Source organism: Talpa occidentalis, unplaced genomic scaffold (assembly GCF_014898055.3).
Source record: "Talpa occidentalis isolate TD23 unplaced genomic scaffold, MPIMG_talOcc4v2.1 talOcc4.12, whole genome shotgun sequence".
NCBI lineage: Eukaryota > Metazoa > Chordata > Mammalia > Eulipotyphla > Talpidae > Talpa > Talpa occidentalis.
Window position 1 is genome coordinate 24,281,222 of NW_023601212.1, and position 13,659 is coordinate 24,294,880.

Here is a 13,659-nt window from a genome sequence, read left to right on the forward strand (position 1 = left end):
CATCCCAGAGTAGGAAAGATAAGAATAAGGTCCTGCACTTCCTACTCCTGTTCTACATTCCACACCACTCTGTAATTCACTGGGATTTGTGTACATGCAAGGGGATAGGCAGGAGGAAGATCTGAAGTCAGAGGCCTGAGCTCTGACATTAGCTCTCATCTTGAGTAAGTCACCTTCACCTCTCCAAGTCCCAGAGTGCTTATCCACAAAAGCAGGATTAGCACCAACTGCACTCAGCCCTACACACCTGCAGGGCTGTCCTGAGGGCTAACCGTAGCATAGCAAATCGCTTTGTAAGCTATAAAGGATCCCACAGATATTGTTATTGGATGGTTTATGGCAAATTCACTCTCCTCTGCCCTCTGCATGTCCTGTTTCCTCTTTCACCCCCTTCCGCCCTTCCTTTTCCTTCTCTCTTTTTCCCTTCCTCTAAGGGGCTGATGTGGGGTGACGGAAAAGGTGACCTCCCCAGGGCCCTAAGAATGAGCTGGGAAAGGGGAGTGGCAGCACGAGCTGCCATCACTATGGCAACAGGTCCCAAGCTGCTGGCCCGCCAGGCTGCTGATGCTGATTTTTTCTCCACGTGCCCTGAAGGTTAACCTTGACCTCACCTCCCTCCTGGACAATGAGGATAAGAAGTCCAAGAACAAACGAGGAGTCTTGCCCAAGCATGCCACCAATATAATGCGTTCTTGGCTCTTCCAACATCTCATGGTGAGTGTGTGTGTGCTGGGGACGTGGAGTAGCAGCTCGGGGTAAGAATAACCCCTTGGGTATCCAACTCTGCTGCTATCTCCAGATCTGAGGGGGTATGGGCTCCAAGAGAGCTCTCTGATAGGAGGTCACCTTCTGGAAGCCAGGTCAGAGGGACCTACAGCTGGGAGATTTTTCTAGTGCCTGTTGCTGTGATGTCCAATGCAGGCACAGGGACATATTTGAAGAGAGTTAGGTACTGGGCAAGGGTACAGTGGGGGCCAGAGTTGTGGTTACTCGTCCAGAACCCTCTTCCTGCGGGCAGCCATGTTCATCCTGCCCCTCTCCATAGAGGACAGTAAGAAAATCTTGATTCTCCACCGGGGCTCATCCATTTCCCAAGTCCTCATGGCTGGAGGAGCAGAGGGTGTGTGTCCCTTTCCCTCTATCCAGAGCAGCCAGATGTGGTGAGGGGCGGTGGAGACCACAGGCCCCGGGGGCAGCCAGGCTGAGCCCCAGGCTCCCGTATGTAACCAGCTCAGCTGTGAAGCAGCACAATCATTTTCACACACCTCCCTGACTCCCTTCATAAAAAGACGACAAGGCCTAGGTTAAAATTGGATGTTTATAAGGTGCCTGCTGCGGGTGGCTTGCTCTAGGGTACCAACCAACATGTGGAAGTTATGTGTGTGTGTGAGGTGTGAGCGGCCACAAACAGGCATTTGGTTGAATGTCAGGAAGGACTTCAAAACTGACCTGAAATCCCCTCACACCACTCAAGGGCCAGAGCAATAAATAAAGGCCACGGGCGCTGCCACTGTCTGCTCTGTCTTGGCTGAGTGTGTGTGTGTGTGTGTGTGTGTGTCTGGAGGGGGAGGTAGATCCTGTGAGCACAGACAGGTTCCCAGCAGCCTAGGCCTAGCCTGCTAATATGTAGATATGCAAATTTAGATGAGTACAAGGGATCACAGCCATACTGGGCTGCAAAGTACAGGAAAGAGCCAGGAGGAAAAGGAAACTTTCTTCAGGGAGCAGGGGAGAAATCAAATAGATCATGGAAATTAATCAGTCAGCTGGTCAATCAACAACTCTTCATCTATAACGGGAGTGCCTCTAGAAGCCATGGAGCCTGGCCTTGGGAGTGGTTCTCAGATTGGGGATCTGCAGGACCTGCCTGGAAGTGCTGGGCCTGAGCACCCAGCAACAGACAGAACTGCTGTGGTAATAGACGAAGGGCAGGAGCTCTGTATCTCCCCCGCATGTATCTACCCCCCAACTCTAGGGACTCAGGGCCACGTCAGTGCTTTGCTGGGGAAGCACATTTTGAAAGCACAGCCTAGTAACTTGATTTAGAGAAACAGGAAGGAAGGCTGAGGTTAAGAGAGGAGGCTAGAGAGACACCCAGAGCCTGGTGGTGGCACCAGGGAGCAGGGGCGGGCTCAGCCTGGGACCCCTGGGAGCAGCTCTGACTCAGTGGTTGGAGTTCCTGGGGGGGTGCCCAGTACTCCTGCCAGTGCTAGTTTTCCACAGTCAGAGAGCCAACAGGCTCAGATGGCCCTGCCAGCCTGTGACCTTGTCACAGCTCCCTGCCCCACCCACAGGAGGAGCGACCCCTAAGCCCAGAGCCTGAGCCCCACTGTGGAACCGAAGGTGGGGATAGCACAGGAGACCTCCAACCCCACCTTGGATCTAGATGCATTTCCACAATTGTGCTATGGAGATGTTTAACTAGCCTGCAGATATGCTAGAAAGTTCCTGGGTTCAATCTAGGTCTTTCCTTTTCTCTGTAAACTCATCTCTCTGTCTCTTTGATTTACTAAAGTAACATTGCATTGTTACTTCATATAAGTTCATCATTGAAAATCAACATATATATATATATAACACATTAATTTCACCAGTAAAAGTCTAATTTCTATCCTTCCAATTCTATCATAATCCTCTTTTTCCTGATATACACACCATCTTCCCTTCTGGTGACCACTAATTATTCTCATAGGCCAAAAACTTATTTTTCTTTTATTTAGTTCATCTGTTTGTTTTCTCTATATACCACATATGCATAAAATCACACAGTGTTTGTCTTTCTCTGTCTGACTCATCTTACTAAACATAATTCCCTCCAGATCCATCCATGTTGTTGCAAATGGTAGGAATTCATCTTTTTTTTAATAGCCGAGTAGTATTCCATTGTGTAAATAAAACACATCTTCTTTATTCTTTCTTCAACTAATGGACAGTTTCCAGTTGTTAACTATTGTCAATAGTGCTGCAGTAAACTTGAGGGTGTATCTGTTTCTTCAAATTAGTGTTTTTGTCTTTGGGGGGTTAATACCCAAAAGTGGGATAACTGGATCACATGGAATTTCTATTCTCTAGTTTTTGAGGAATCTCCATACCACTTTCACAGTCATCTCTTATGAAGATTCTGGTGAAGCAATGGCATCATAGCAAAGCCCCTGGCACACAGAGATGCTAGATAAATGATGGTTCTTTTTCCAGCCTCCCCCATCTTCTACCCCTTGCATTTCTGAAGACTGATGTGAACACACCTAGAACCTCACTGGAGGGTTGGGAGGTAAATGTAGGAGGGAAAGGAGGCTGCAAGACAAATTCCCCTGCTGGGGAGCCCGGCATCCAGGGCAGCACCTAAGTCTTGGAGTCCTGCCTCTGCTACCTCTCACTCCCCGGCTGCAGCTCACCACCGAGATTACACTTCGGTCTGGGACTGGAGGGTCTCCCTCTCAGTCCCTCGGTGCTGTGCTCACCTCTCTCCTTGAACCTTAATTCACACCTTATCCTCTCCCCCCCTTCCTGGTGAGCACCTTCTGTGGCTCAGGGTCTTTCTTTCCACCCCATGGCTACTGCCAGCCAGACTTGGCAAGGCAGAGGATAACCGAAGAGAGAGGGTAGCTGAGCACAGAGATGAAGGTCAAGGAGGGATCCAGAAAGGCCACTCAAAAGGGACCTGGAATGATGGAGAGGACTTGCTGAAGGACATGAGTTAGACTTTCTGCCACACCCTCCCCCAGCCCTCTCCAGCTCAGAATGCACTCAATATGGGGACTGTTAATAAAGCATGTGATGCTGGCAAAGTTCTCCAGTTAATGGCTTTCTCACAGCGCCCAAGAGGAGACAGGACAGTGGCCCCTGAGCCTACAAAGTCAGAATCCAGAACTTCTGGAAGAGGAAAGGAAACAGATGGGGACAAGTTCAGACTTAGGGACACAGTGCAACATTGCTGTCCTCTGCAGGGCTGTGTGATGGCTCAGCCTGGCCACCCAGACACAGGTGGGCACACACATGCCCACCCAACAGCTCAGGAAAGAACGATGAAGGCTCTTGGCACCTGGGCACGGTAGAAAAAAGACAGGTAGACAGGGGTATGGATGGAGGCCCTCCCATTAGCTCTGCCATCACTCTGATTCTATTTCTTTGAAAAAAGATGACACCCATTTTCCATGGCTATAAAAAGTAAATGAGGTAACATACAAAGAATCGTGCCCACACATGGTTGCACTTGAGAAACGTGAGTTCTCTGAACTTTCTAGAACAGTGGACCAAGAACAAGTATTTGAAGCTTTGGCCCAACAGTTGTGAAAACTGATTAGAGGTGGGTGACTGACCTGTTGTTCTGATCTATAACACCTACTGATTTTGCTGTCACTTAACCCTAAGAGGATACTAACCCTAGAGGAGACTTACTGATTATGTGACTTACCTGTTCTGGGTATATGTGTGTGTCAAAGCCACATGTCTACAGCTCTGACTCAGCTGTAAATTACTCAGGAATAGGAATCAAACATTATACCTTTTCTGTGGGCCCTGTGTGCTTTTTATAGGATGTTACGGATGATATACCCATCCAAGAGTTCTGGGTTATGCCAAGTTTAGCTTATTTCTTTATTCATAGTGTACTAAGAGGCATTGTGAGTTCCCAAGAGAAGACAGGGTTTGACTGTTTTCCCCAAACATATTTTTTTTTTTTTAAATCTTTTTTTTATTTTTTTTTTTATAGAGGCATGTTTTATTTATTTATTTTGTTTGTTTGTTTGTTTTGTTTATACATGCACTGGGTACAGTCAGAAGCGCGGGAGGGTGAGAGAATTCACCAGAGCCAGAGCGGGGAGCAGAGCAGGCAGAAGGACTGAAGTACACCGCTGAGGGGAGCAGCGGGCGACAGGAGAGGTCTGCGCGCCATGTGGGATCCTCCGCCGGTGGCCGGGAAGCAGCTGGGGATCGAACCGGCGCCGCAGAGGCCGCGGGCAGCTTCGCAACCCAGCGCTCAACCGCTGCGCCACCGGGGAGGCCCTCCCCAAACATATTTGACAGCTCTAAGTCCCTCTTGGTTGCTTTGAGGAACAACTCTGAGACTGCAATTCTTGGGAAATATAACTTTGTATCAAATTGGAAATAGGGTAGCTATTCAATTTTCAGAAAGACAGGAAGGAAAGGTATGAAAAGGAGCAGATCTCATTAAATAGTATGTGTTCTCATATCCAGTACAGTGGGGACAAATAATTTCTTGGTTGGTTAACTTTGAAAGTTGGTTGAAGAAAGAAACAACCATTAAAACGTTTTATTTTCATGCAGAAGATATACACATGTATGTATTTGCTGAGCTTTTAATGTCGGGTCAAGGTCTTTTTCTGGTTAAAGTTCATCATTTTATTTGCACAAAACTCTCTTTCATTTAACATCTACAAATTCCATCTTTATTTAAAATGGGAAAATAACTTCGATGTCTAGGAAGTAATCTGACTTCAGGATTTTTCTAGATTTTTATCACGAATTCCAGTCTCTTACAAGTTTGCTTCACCTGATTCTAACTGTTCAGCATTTTAAGCAAATTTGAGTCATCCATCTCTCCAAACCTTTCCATTTAATTTTCTTAGAAAATAATAACTCTTTGTTTTTACTCTGGTATTTCATTGGTTTATAGAATAGCTAATTAAGCTACATAATTGCAATAACATGTATATCTGGTATAAGCCAGTATGGATACAACCAGACTGACTTCCTTCTAAAAAGATACATAGGCCAATGAACATTCTACAACTTTACTGACCACATCCAGGCCAGTGTAAACAGTAGTGCTAATGGTTTACAGAAGAATCTGCAAACTTGGTTAATAGAGATGGGTTACAAAAACTTCTATGGTAAATAACTAGCTGTTTCTGTTGTCTTCTTGCCCTTGGGCAGAAGTTGGTATTCTTTGTTTGCTTTTGTCCTGTGGCTGTGGCTTCATGTCATTTCCGGTGTTCTGTGGCATTAGCAGCTACAGAAATGTATTCAGATAATAGAATACTCTTGATGTGGAGGTTAAATCCCAGAGCCATTTTGCTGTTAGGCTGCAAGTGAAATTGGGGTGGTTTCATCCATTAGTTGCTTGCTTCTGTGTCCCTGAAGAATGTGGTGATATTTTCTTGCTATTGCATTTTGGTTGCAAGAAGCTAAACTCCTGCTAGAAGCAATCATTCCATAGTAAACCCTGACCGGGTAGGAAACCCCAGCAAAAGGTCCACTCCATGGAGAATGGAAGGAGAGCCGCAGCTCCTCCTCCCCAAGCCTGCCCCTCCTTCTGCCCAGATCCCAGCCTCCCTGGACCTGCCAGGGGATTCTGCTCATTTCCATCCTAAAATGTGACTGTTCTGTGCTGCCACCCAAGCACAGGAGCAGCTTTTCAGAATATTCTTTGTGTGCCGAGATCCCAGAAAGGAAACCAAGCCCCAGCAGGCCCAGTCACCCATCAGAGCAGCCATGCCGTCATCACTGGCATGTGTCAGATGTGTGCTAAGCATCTTCACGCATGGTCTCATTTAATCCACCCAACTGGCCGAGGAGGTAGCAGCTAGTGTTATCCTCACTTCACCACTAACAAAATGAGTTTCAGCAGAGGTGACACTTTCCCCAAGATCCCATGAGATTTGAACCAGTTCTGCATGGCCCCTAGAGATGTATGCCTCCATGTTTGGCTCCCATACAAATCTAGCTAAAGCCAAGGGGAGCCCCGATTCTCAGCGGGGAGAGTGATAGGATTTTATATGCTCAGTGGTGTGCCTTACTGCCTCTTCCTACCTCTCCCTTCTCTGTCCATCACATCCACAAGTCTGGCGTGGCAGTCAGCCAAGGTCACATTGTACCCTGTTCACTGCCACCCCGGTGCACCCCAGTACGCCCCAGTTGCATGAGGCCACAAGAGTTGAGGAACTTGGCTCAGTCTCCATTGTAATCACAGAAGCTGAGGGCTCAAAAGGCACCAGAGACCTTTTCTGTTTGATTTGGCAGTATTTTAAATGGAAATACAATTCATCATAAATTCATGATTTAAAACTGCATCATTCAGAGGTTTTTAGTAGATTTACAAATTATGCAATCTTCAACACTATCAAACTCCAGAATATTTTTGTCTCCCAAGATAGAAACCCTGTACCCATTAGCCATCACATACCTACCCCTCAGAAACTTGTAATCTACTTTCTGTCTCTATGCATTTGCCTATTTAGATATTCTGCAGGGGTGGAGTCACTGAATAGGTGATCTTTTGTGACCAGCTTCTTTCATTTAGCAGAATGTTCTCAGGTTTCACCTATATTCTTTTTTTTTTCTATACATTTTCTTTCCTTTTTTAAATTAATAACTTACCATTATGTTACATCCCTGTCTGTTTTTTCATAATGTAGGATTTCTCCCCTCAGATGGAGTCACCATAGTTTTCCCACCACCAAAGCACCCAAAGTCCTTCCCCAGAGTCCAAACGCTCCCTCCTCCCCACACGCTTTTCCTCCTCCGACTATTCCATCCCCCATGCCTCAGATCCATGATCAGCTTCAAAGTCTGGGTCAGTTTTAAAGTTTGTTTGTTTGATCCTTTGTTTGGTGTCTTTATTCTCCACAATAAGTGAAATTACCTGGTAATTAGCTTTCTCCTTCTGGCTCACTTCATTTAAAATAATCTCTCCAGCTCCATCCATGTTGCCACAAATGGCATGTTTATCTCTTTTGATTGCTGAGTAATATTCCATCATGTGTACATACCACATCTTCTTGATCCAGTCATCTGTTTTGGGGCATTTAGGTTGTATTCATATCTTAGCTATTGTCAACAGTGCTGCCATAAACATAGGAGAGCAGGTTTCCTTTCAAATTAGTGTTTTTGCATCCTTTGGGTAGATGCCTAGGAGTGGAATTGCTAAGTCATATTGTAGATCCTTTTTTAGTGTTTTGAGGAACCTCCACAGAGCTCTCCATATGCACTGGACCAGTCCACATTCCCAGCAACAGTATACAAGTGTTCCTTTTCCTCAACATCCTTGCCAACATTTGTTGTTTCTGTTCTTTCTGATATGGGCCATTCTCATTGGTGTGAGATGGTATCATTGTGGTTTTGATTTGCATTTCCCTGAGCTTCATCCATATTCTAATATGTGTCAGTACCTCACTCCTTTTTATGGATGAACAATGTTCCATTGTATGGCTAGATCCCATTTTGTTTTATCCATTTATCAGCTGATGGATACTTGGGTGGTTTCCACTTTTTGGCTTCTGAGTAATGCTGTTGTGCTAATGACACATGATTTGGAGCCTGTCGTTCTATTAAAGACTCTTTGTCAGATCCCAGCTATCCTCATCTGTAGCCCTAGAGGCTCATGTGCTGGGCTCATCCCCACTGGGTGCCACAGGCTGCTGCAAACATGGGGACAGCACAGGGGCTCCAGGTCATGGAGGATGGGGGGCGGGTGGAGCCCAGTCACTTGCCACAGACCCTTGGCATCACCATCACTCACTCCATATTCTTTGCATGCCATGTCACCTGTGCTGGCATTGTATTAAGCCCCATAGGAATTATATATCAGTCCCTGTCACAGACCCACTTAAGGGATCCCTCTGAGCAGCTGCCATAGGAAGGGTGATATCTTTTACAAACACAAAGTGTGGTCTGTGGACAGGACACTATAACTGGTGGCAGGATCTGGATTTGGGTTTCACAGTCCCACTACTAGTGAGGGAATCTGGTCTGAGTTACTTGATCTCAATAGACCTCAGTTTGCTCTGCTGTAAAATGGAACTCACGATGTCCATCTCATAGCACTGTTGTGAAGATAGAGTAAGATGTTGGATAAGAAAGTACTTGGTCCTGACAGAGATACAGTTATGGCTACAAGTGCCTCCAGTCTCATTCTGGGAGTTCCTGTAAACTGCCCCACCTTGGAAAGTGCTGAGAGAAATCTTGACATTTTTACAGAATTCCCTCAAGGAAAATAAGAAATCTTGAAAAGAAAAAAAAAATTTAGAGAGACTGAACCATTTTTGTCCTAGAATTTCTTCTCTGCTACTTACTTTTTCCTTTAACTTTGTCACATTCTCTGAAACTCTACTTTTCAGAAATCCATTTACAATTATCCAATCCCTGTCAAAAGCAGATGCCTAAGGAAGGAGTGGCATCATTCATTCACAGCTTAGTATAAATTCCAAAGCTGACTTTTCTGCTCCCATCTAGCTAAGTTCAGCTTCATGGGAGGAGTGCCAGTGTTTACTATTGATGGAAGATAAAGATGACAACATTTTTAACACAGCATTTTGAGACAGCCAGCCAGTATGGAGTGTCAGAAGAAAGACTTCTGGCAATTATTCTTCACCTCTTTTACACCATTGAGCCTTCTGACAACCTGATGAAAGCTTTATCTGCATCATTGAGAACATAGTGTTAGGAGACTTGACCCTGAAGTCCCAGAGGATAGCAGCTCATATCCAGAATCCCGACTGAGGGATATTATATAAGGGACCTGGGCTTGAGAGAAGAGGGACTAGGAAGTGTCAGCAGGCACAAAAGAGGGACAAGAGACGAAGTCTGTGATGGCCAATATCACGGTTTACAAGAGTTGAGTTCTATCCCTTAGAAGTAGAGGAAATCTCTTATTTGTTCTTCCTCCATCCAGTGGGACCCTTTCCACCAGAACATAAATCTTTCATTGAAATTAGCCTTTGGGACTAGCCTGGGACACTACCTATTTTTTTGGGGTTTTTTTAAAGATTTATTTATTCATGTATACTAGAACCTGGGTATAGGCCAGATGTGCGGGAGGGTGAGAGGATTCACCAGACTGAGTGAAATACACTGCTGAGGGGAGCAGGGGGCGAGACAGGAGAGATCTGCCACACCATGTGGGAATCTCCCTGGCCAGCCAGGATCGAACCCACACTGCAGAGGCTGTGGACAGCTTCACAGCACTGCACTCAACTGCCAGCGCCACCAGGGAGGCCTGACGCTACCTGTTTTTAAAACAACTTGTTTCTATGTGAAAATGTGATCCAAGTTCCAAGGAGCATATTTGTCTACTAACACCTAAGTTTTAGATATGAAACATCATTTCCACACTTAAGGTCTGATCACTTAATTTGGGGAGTGGATTATATACATAATCATGAGCAGCCAGCCCATGATGTAATGAAATTCTGTTACACACACAACACACACACACACAAACACACACACCCACATGCTCCAGGGCTTCAAGAATGGAGGAATCAATGTAGGTGAGAGGCATTTGACCATCTGTGCTGGCCACACATACCAGAATTATGCATCCAGAATGGACATCTGATATCCAAAGATCCCCTGACAAGTTGTGTCCAGAGAAGGGCAGCATGGATGCGGCAACCTCTGTCCATGTGATTCTAACAGAAAACACGTCATATGATGGATGGAGTAGGCCATGGGGACATTGGAGCCTGTAAAATGTGATGTGCTCCTTTAGGGCAGTGCGGTGTAGTATAAGGAACGAGGACCTGAGAGGCAGACAGAACTGTGATTGAGTTCAGCTCCATATTTTACTTGCAATATCAGCTTGAACAGGTCAATGAACTTCTCTGATATTAACTTCCTCTTAGTAAAGTGGATAAGTAATCCTACCTATGGTGAAGATAATCAATAAGGTTAAAGAACACGGTGCCTGATAAATGCAGTGCAGAGAGGAGGTAGATGTATTTAAAGGTCCAGGGGTTGTGAATTCCCTCCTACTTTACTACCTCAATCACTGGGCCAGTGTTTTTACCCTCTCAGCTCATTTTTGACATATGCAAAATGGGAATAATGCCTACCTGAGGTGCCTTGAGACCTTATTAATAAAACATGGCAGGTACTTCTGCAGAGTATTCTATACACTTAGCCAAAATGTAGCCACTGAGAAGTGGTGGAAACTGCTGTTTTGGCAGTGCTGTGTGACCTCAGAGGTGTTCTCTGGCTGCATGAGTAGGAGGGAGACCGAGTTCAACCATCAGAGCAAAGGGCAGCCTCCCTACATGTAGGAAATGATAGCAAAACTAAGCTGCTTGTATAGGGATCCTCTGCCCCCGACCTTGCCAGGCCACCCCTGGGACTGTGAACAGCACTGTCTCTGCACACCTGCAACTTCCTTGGGATGCACTGCTGGAAGTCCAAAGGCTTCTAAGCCCAGGGGAGAGGCTGGCCTTGTGGACCCCAGGGCTCGGTGCAATATTGAGTGTGAGTGACTAGGGTTTGGAGGAGTAACTGGAATTTGGGCCAGACCTGGAAGGAAAGCTGACATTTAGGATTGGGTAGGAAGAGAAGAAGGCGTGTTTAGATAAGGGACAGCTCCTAGCTGATCATCCACGCCCCTGTCTGGCCCGTGATTCTTGTTGACTAAAGACAGACCTTTCCTCTTACTTGTGTGAGCATGAAATCCACTTCTCTCTCCCACCCAACCCCGCCACCCCTGGAGCCCAGGGAAGTATGTGCTCCTGGTCCTGGTCTTGATGTCTCCCCTGTTGCTCAGGATGTGCACCTGCAGAGCTTTGCACACCAGGAGACTGGTAGTCATGCCAAACGGGCTCTCAGTAAGAATCCTCTGTGCCACAGAGACATCAGGTCCCAGGTTCCTTCCTGTGACATGAGTGTTTTCGCCCACCCACCCTTGACTGTAGGCATGTAGAGAGATCAGACTCCCCAGAAGCTGCCCTCCAACTGGCAGGCAGGGTAGAGAGGTCCAAGGTGTGCCAGGGCAGCTGTAACCCCAGAGCCACACCACACTGGCCCCCTCAGCAGTGTGGGAGGCCTCAGGGAAGGGGGAGAGACCGGGGCCTCCATCCACGCTGAGCCTTGTTGACCGTAGGCTGGTAAACTGCAGGGTTGGATGGATCTGAGTTGAGAAGAGAAGGGTTGTGGGAGACCCTTGAATTAATACTTCACAGAAGCCTATGGCTTTCAAAGATATCACCTGAACTTAGCCAGGGAAGGTGCGCAACCTCTCAGCCTCCCCCTAGAAGCCAGAGATCCAGGTTAGAAGAAAAGGTGTGCGTAGGGCTGGAGCTGCCCCAGTGGCTGGAAGAGGAGGCCGTCTGCAAAGAGGGGCACGTCTATACCTTTGTCACCGGAACAGCAGACCTGTGTCATCTTCCAGGAAGCCTGTGGCTTTTGCAGAGGGGGAGCCCCACGCACCAAAGGGCAGGTCTGTTTTACTTGTTATTTATTTATCAAAGCCTCGTAAACTGTAGCAAGCACTGTTCTAAACACCTTCCAAATAGTGACTCATTTCATCCGTATTATAACCTAGAATTATTTGTCCCATTTGACAGAAGAGGAAACTGAAATTGAGTAACCAATGGGGTGATAACCAGGATTCAAAGTCAGGCAGCTGGCTCCGGACTCCATGTCCCCACCTACGTCTCCCCTCTGAGACCCCTCTGGGGAGTTGGCCCGTGTGCCGGGAAGAATCTTAAGTAGCCTTCTCCTCCCCATTCCCCACAAATATGCATGAAGCAGTCAATTGCAGGAACAGCACTATTAATAACTAAGGCATGTACTGACCCAGTAGAATTCCTGGGGAGTCTAAGTCACTGCTAACCCCTCAGCTTCACACCCACAGATACACACAAAGGGAATGGGGACACACACCAGTGACCCCCTTGGGTTCCTGAGTTCATTCATTCACAGAGACACTGGACAGTCACCCCAGTCGGGCATTTTCCTCAGCACTGATGAGATGGGGGTGAAAGGAAAGGTGGGATGTCCCTTTTCTCAAAACCATGCAGCCTGCCTTACGGGTTGACAGGTAACTAAATAGATCCTCTCACCATGGCAGAATCCAGGGTGGGGCACTCAGAGCTCTGAATGGGCTTAGGGGGTTGGGAGCAGGTTAAGGAGGCAGGGGGTTCGTTTTGAGATTGTAGGGGGCTGAAGAGCGGGAGACAGTAGATTTTATAATGGAAAACTAGATAGCAATGAAAATGAAGAATACCGTTAGATAGAACAACCATCGATGACCCTCACAATTGTGCTGTGGCATGAATCACTGCATGCCACAGGGCTCTATTGAGAGAAGGTTCAAATTCCAGAAAAAACTACACCATAATCTTCCAGGATGTAACATAGATAGCAAAATCATTTTTAAAAAGCAAGGAAGTAATAACCATAAAAATCAGGTTATATTTTGGGAGGATATCCTTGTGGGTAGTGATTGGAAGGGGACAGATTGGGGGCTTCTGGGGTGCTGGTAGTAGTATCCTATTTGGGGGCCTGAGTGGTGGTCACCCAGGGTTTGATAATGCATGAAGCTATATATTCTAGCTCTTTGTCTTTTTCTGTGTGCACAATTGCAAGAAATCAGGGGAGTAAAAAAAGAGAGGAAATAAAAGAAAAGCGGGTCAGAGCAAGGGCAAGACCACAGAGAAATGCCCTGGACAGCTCACATGCTTCTCTCCATTCTTGAGTCTTTTTCTTTTCTTTTCTTTTTATATATATATATATATATATATATATATATATACAAGCACTGGGTACAGTCAGAAGCACGGGAGGGTGAGAGAATTCACCAGAGCCAGAGCGGGGGACAGAACAGGCAGACTGATGAAATACACTGCTGAGGGGAGCAGCGGGTGCAGCAGGAGAGGTCTGCACGCCACGTGGGATCCTCACCGGTGGCCAGGGATCGAACCGGTGCTGCAGAGG

At 46.5% G+C, this 13,659-nt stretch overlaps 1 protein-coding gene across 4 annotated transcripts in view; it reads left to right on the forward strand.

Moving 5' to 3' along the window:
* PKNOX2 (PBX/knotted 1 homeobox 2) overlaps positions 1-13,659 on the forward strand; it is a 266,982-nt gene that overhangs the window by 244,440 nt on the left and 8,883 nt on the right. For 3 of the 4 annotated variants that reach the window (XM_054693179.1, XM_054693181.1, XM_054693180.1), the window contains one exon: positions 595-714. The exons of the other annotated variant lie outside the window; for it this stretch is intronic. In XM_054693179.1, the coding sequence (XP_054549154.1) occupies positions 595-714 (120 nt within the window). The remainder of the gene's footprint in view (positions 1-594; positions 715-13,659) is intronic. 4 annotated transcript variants of the gene reach the window in all.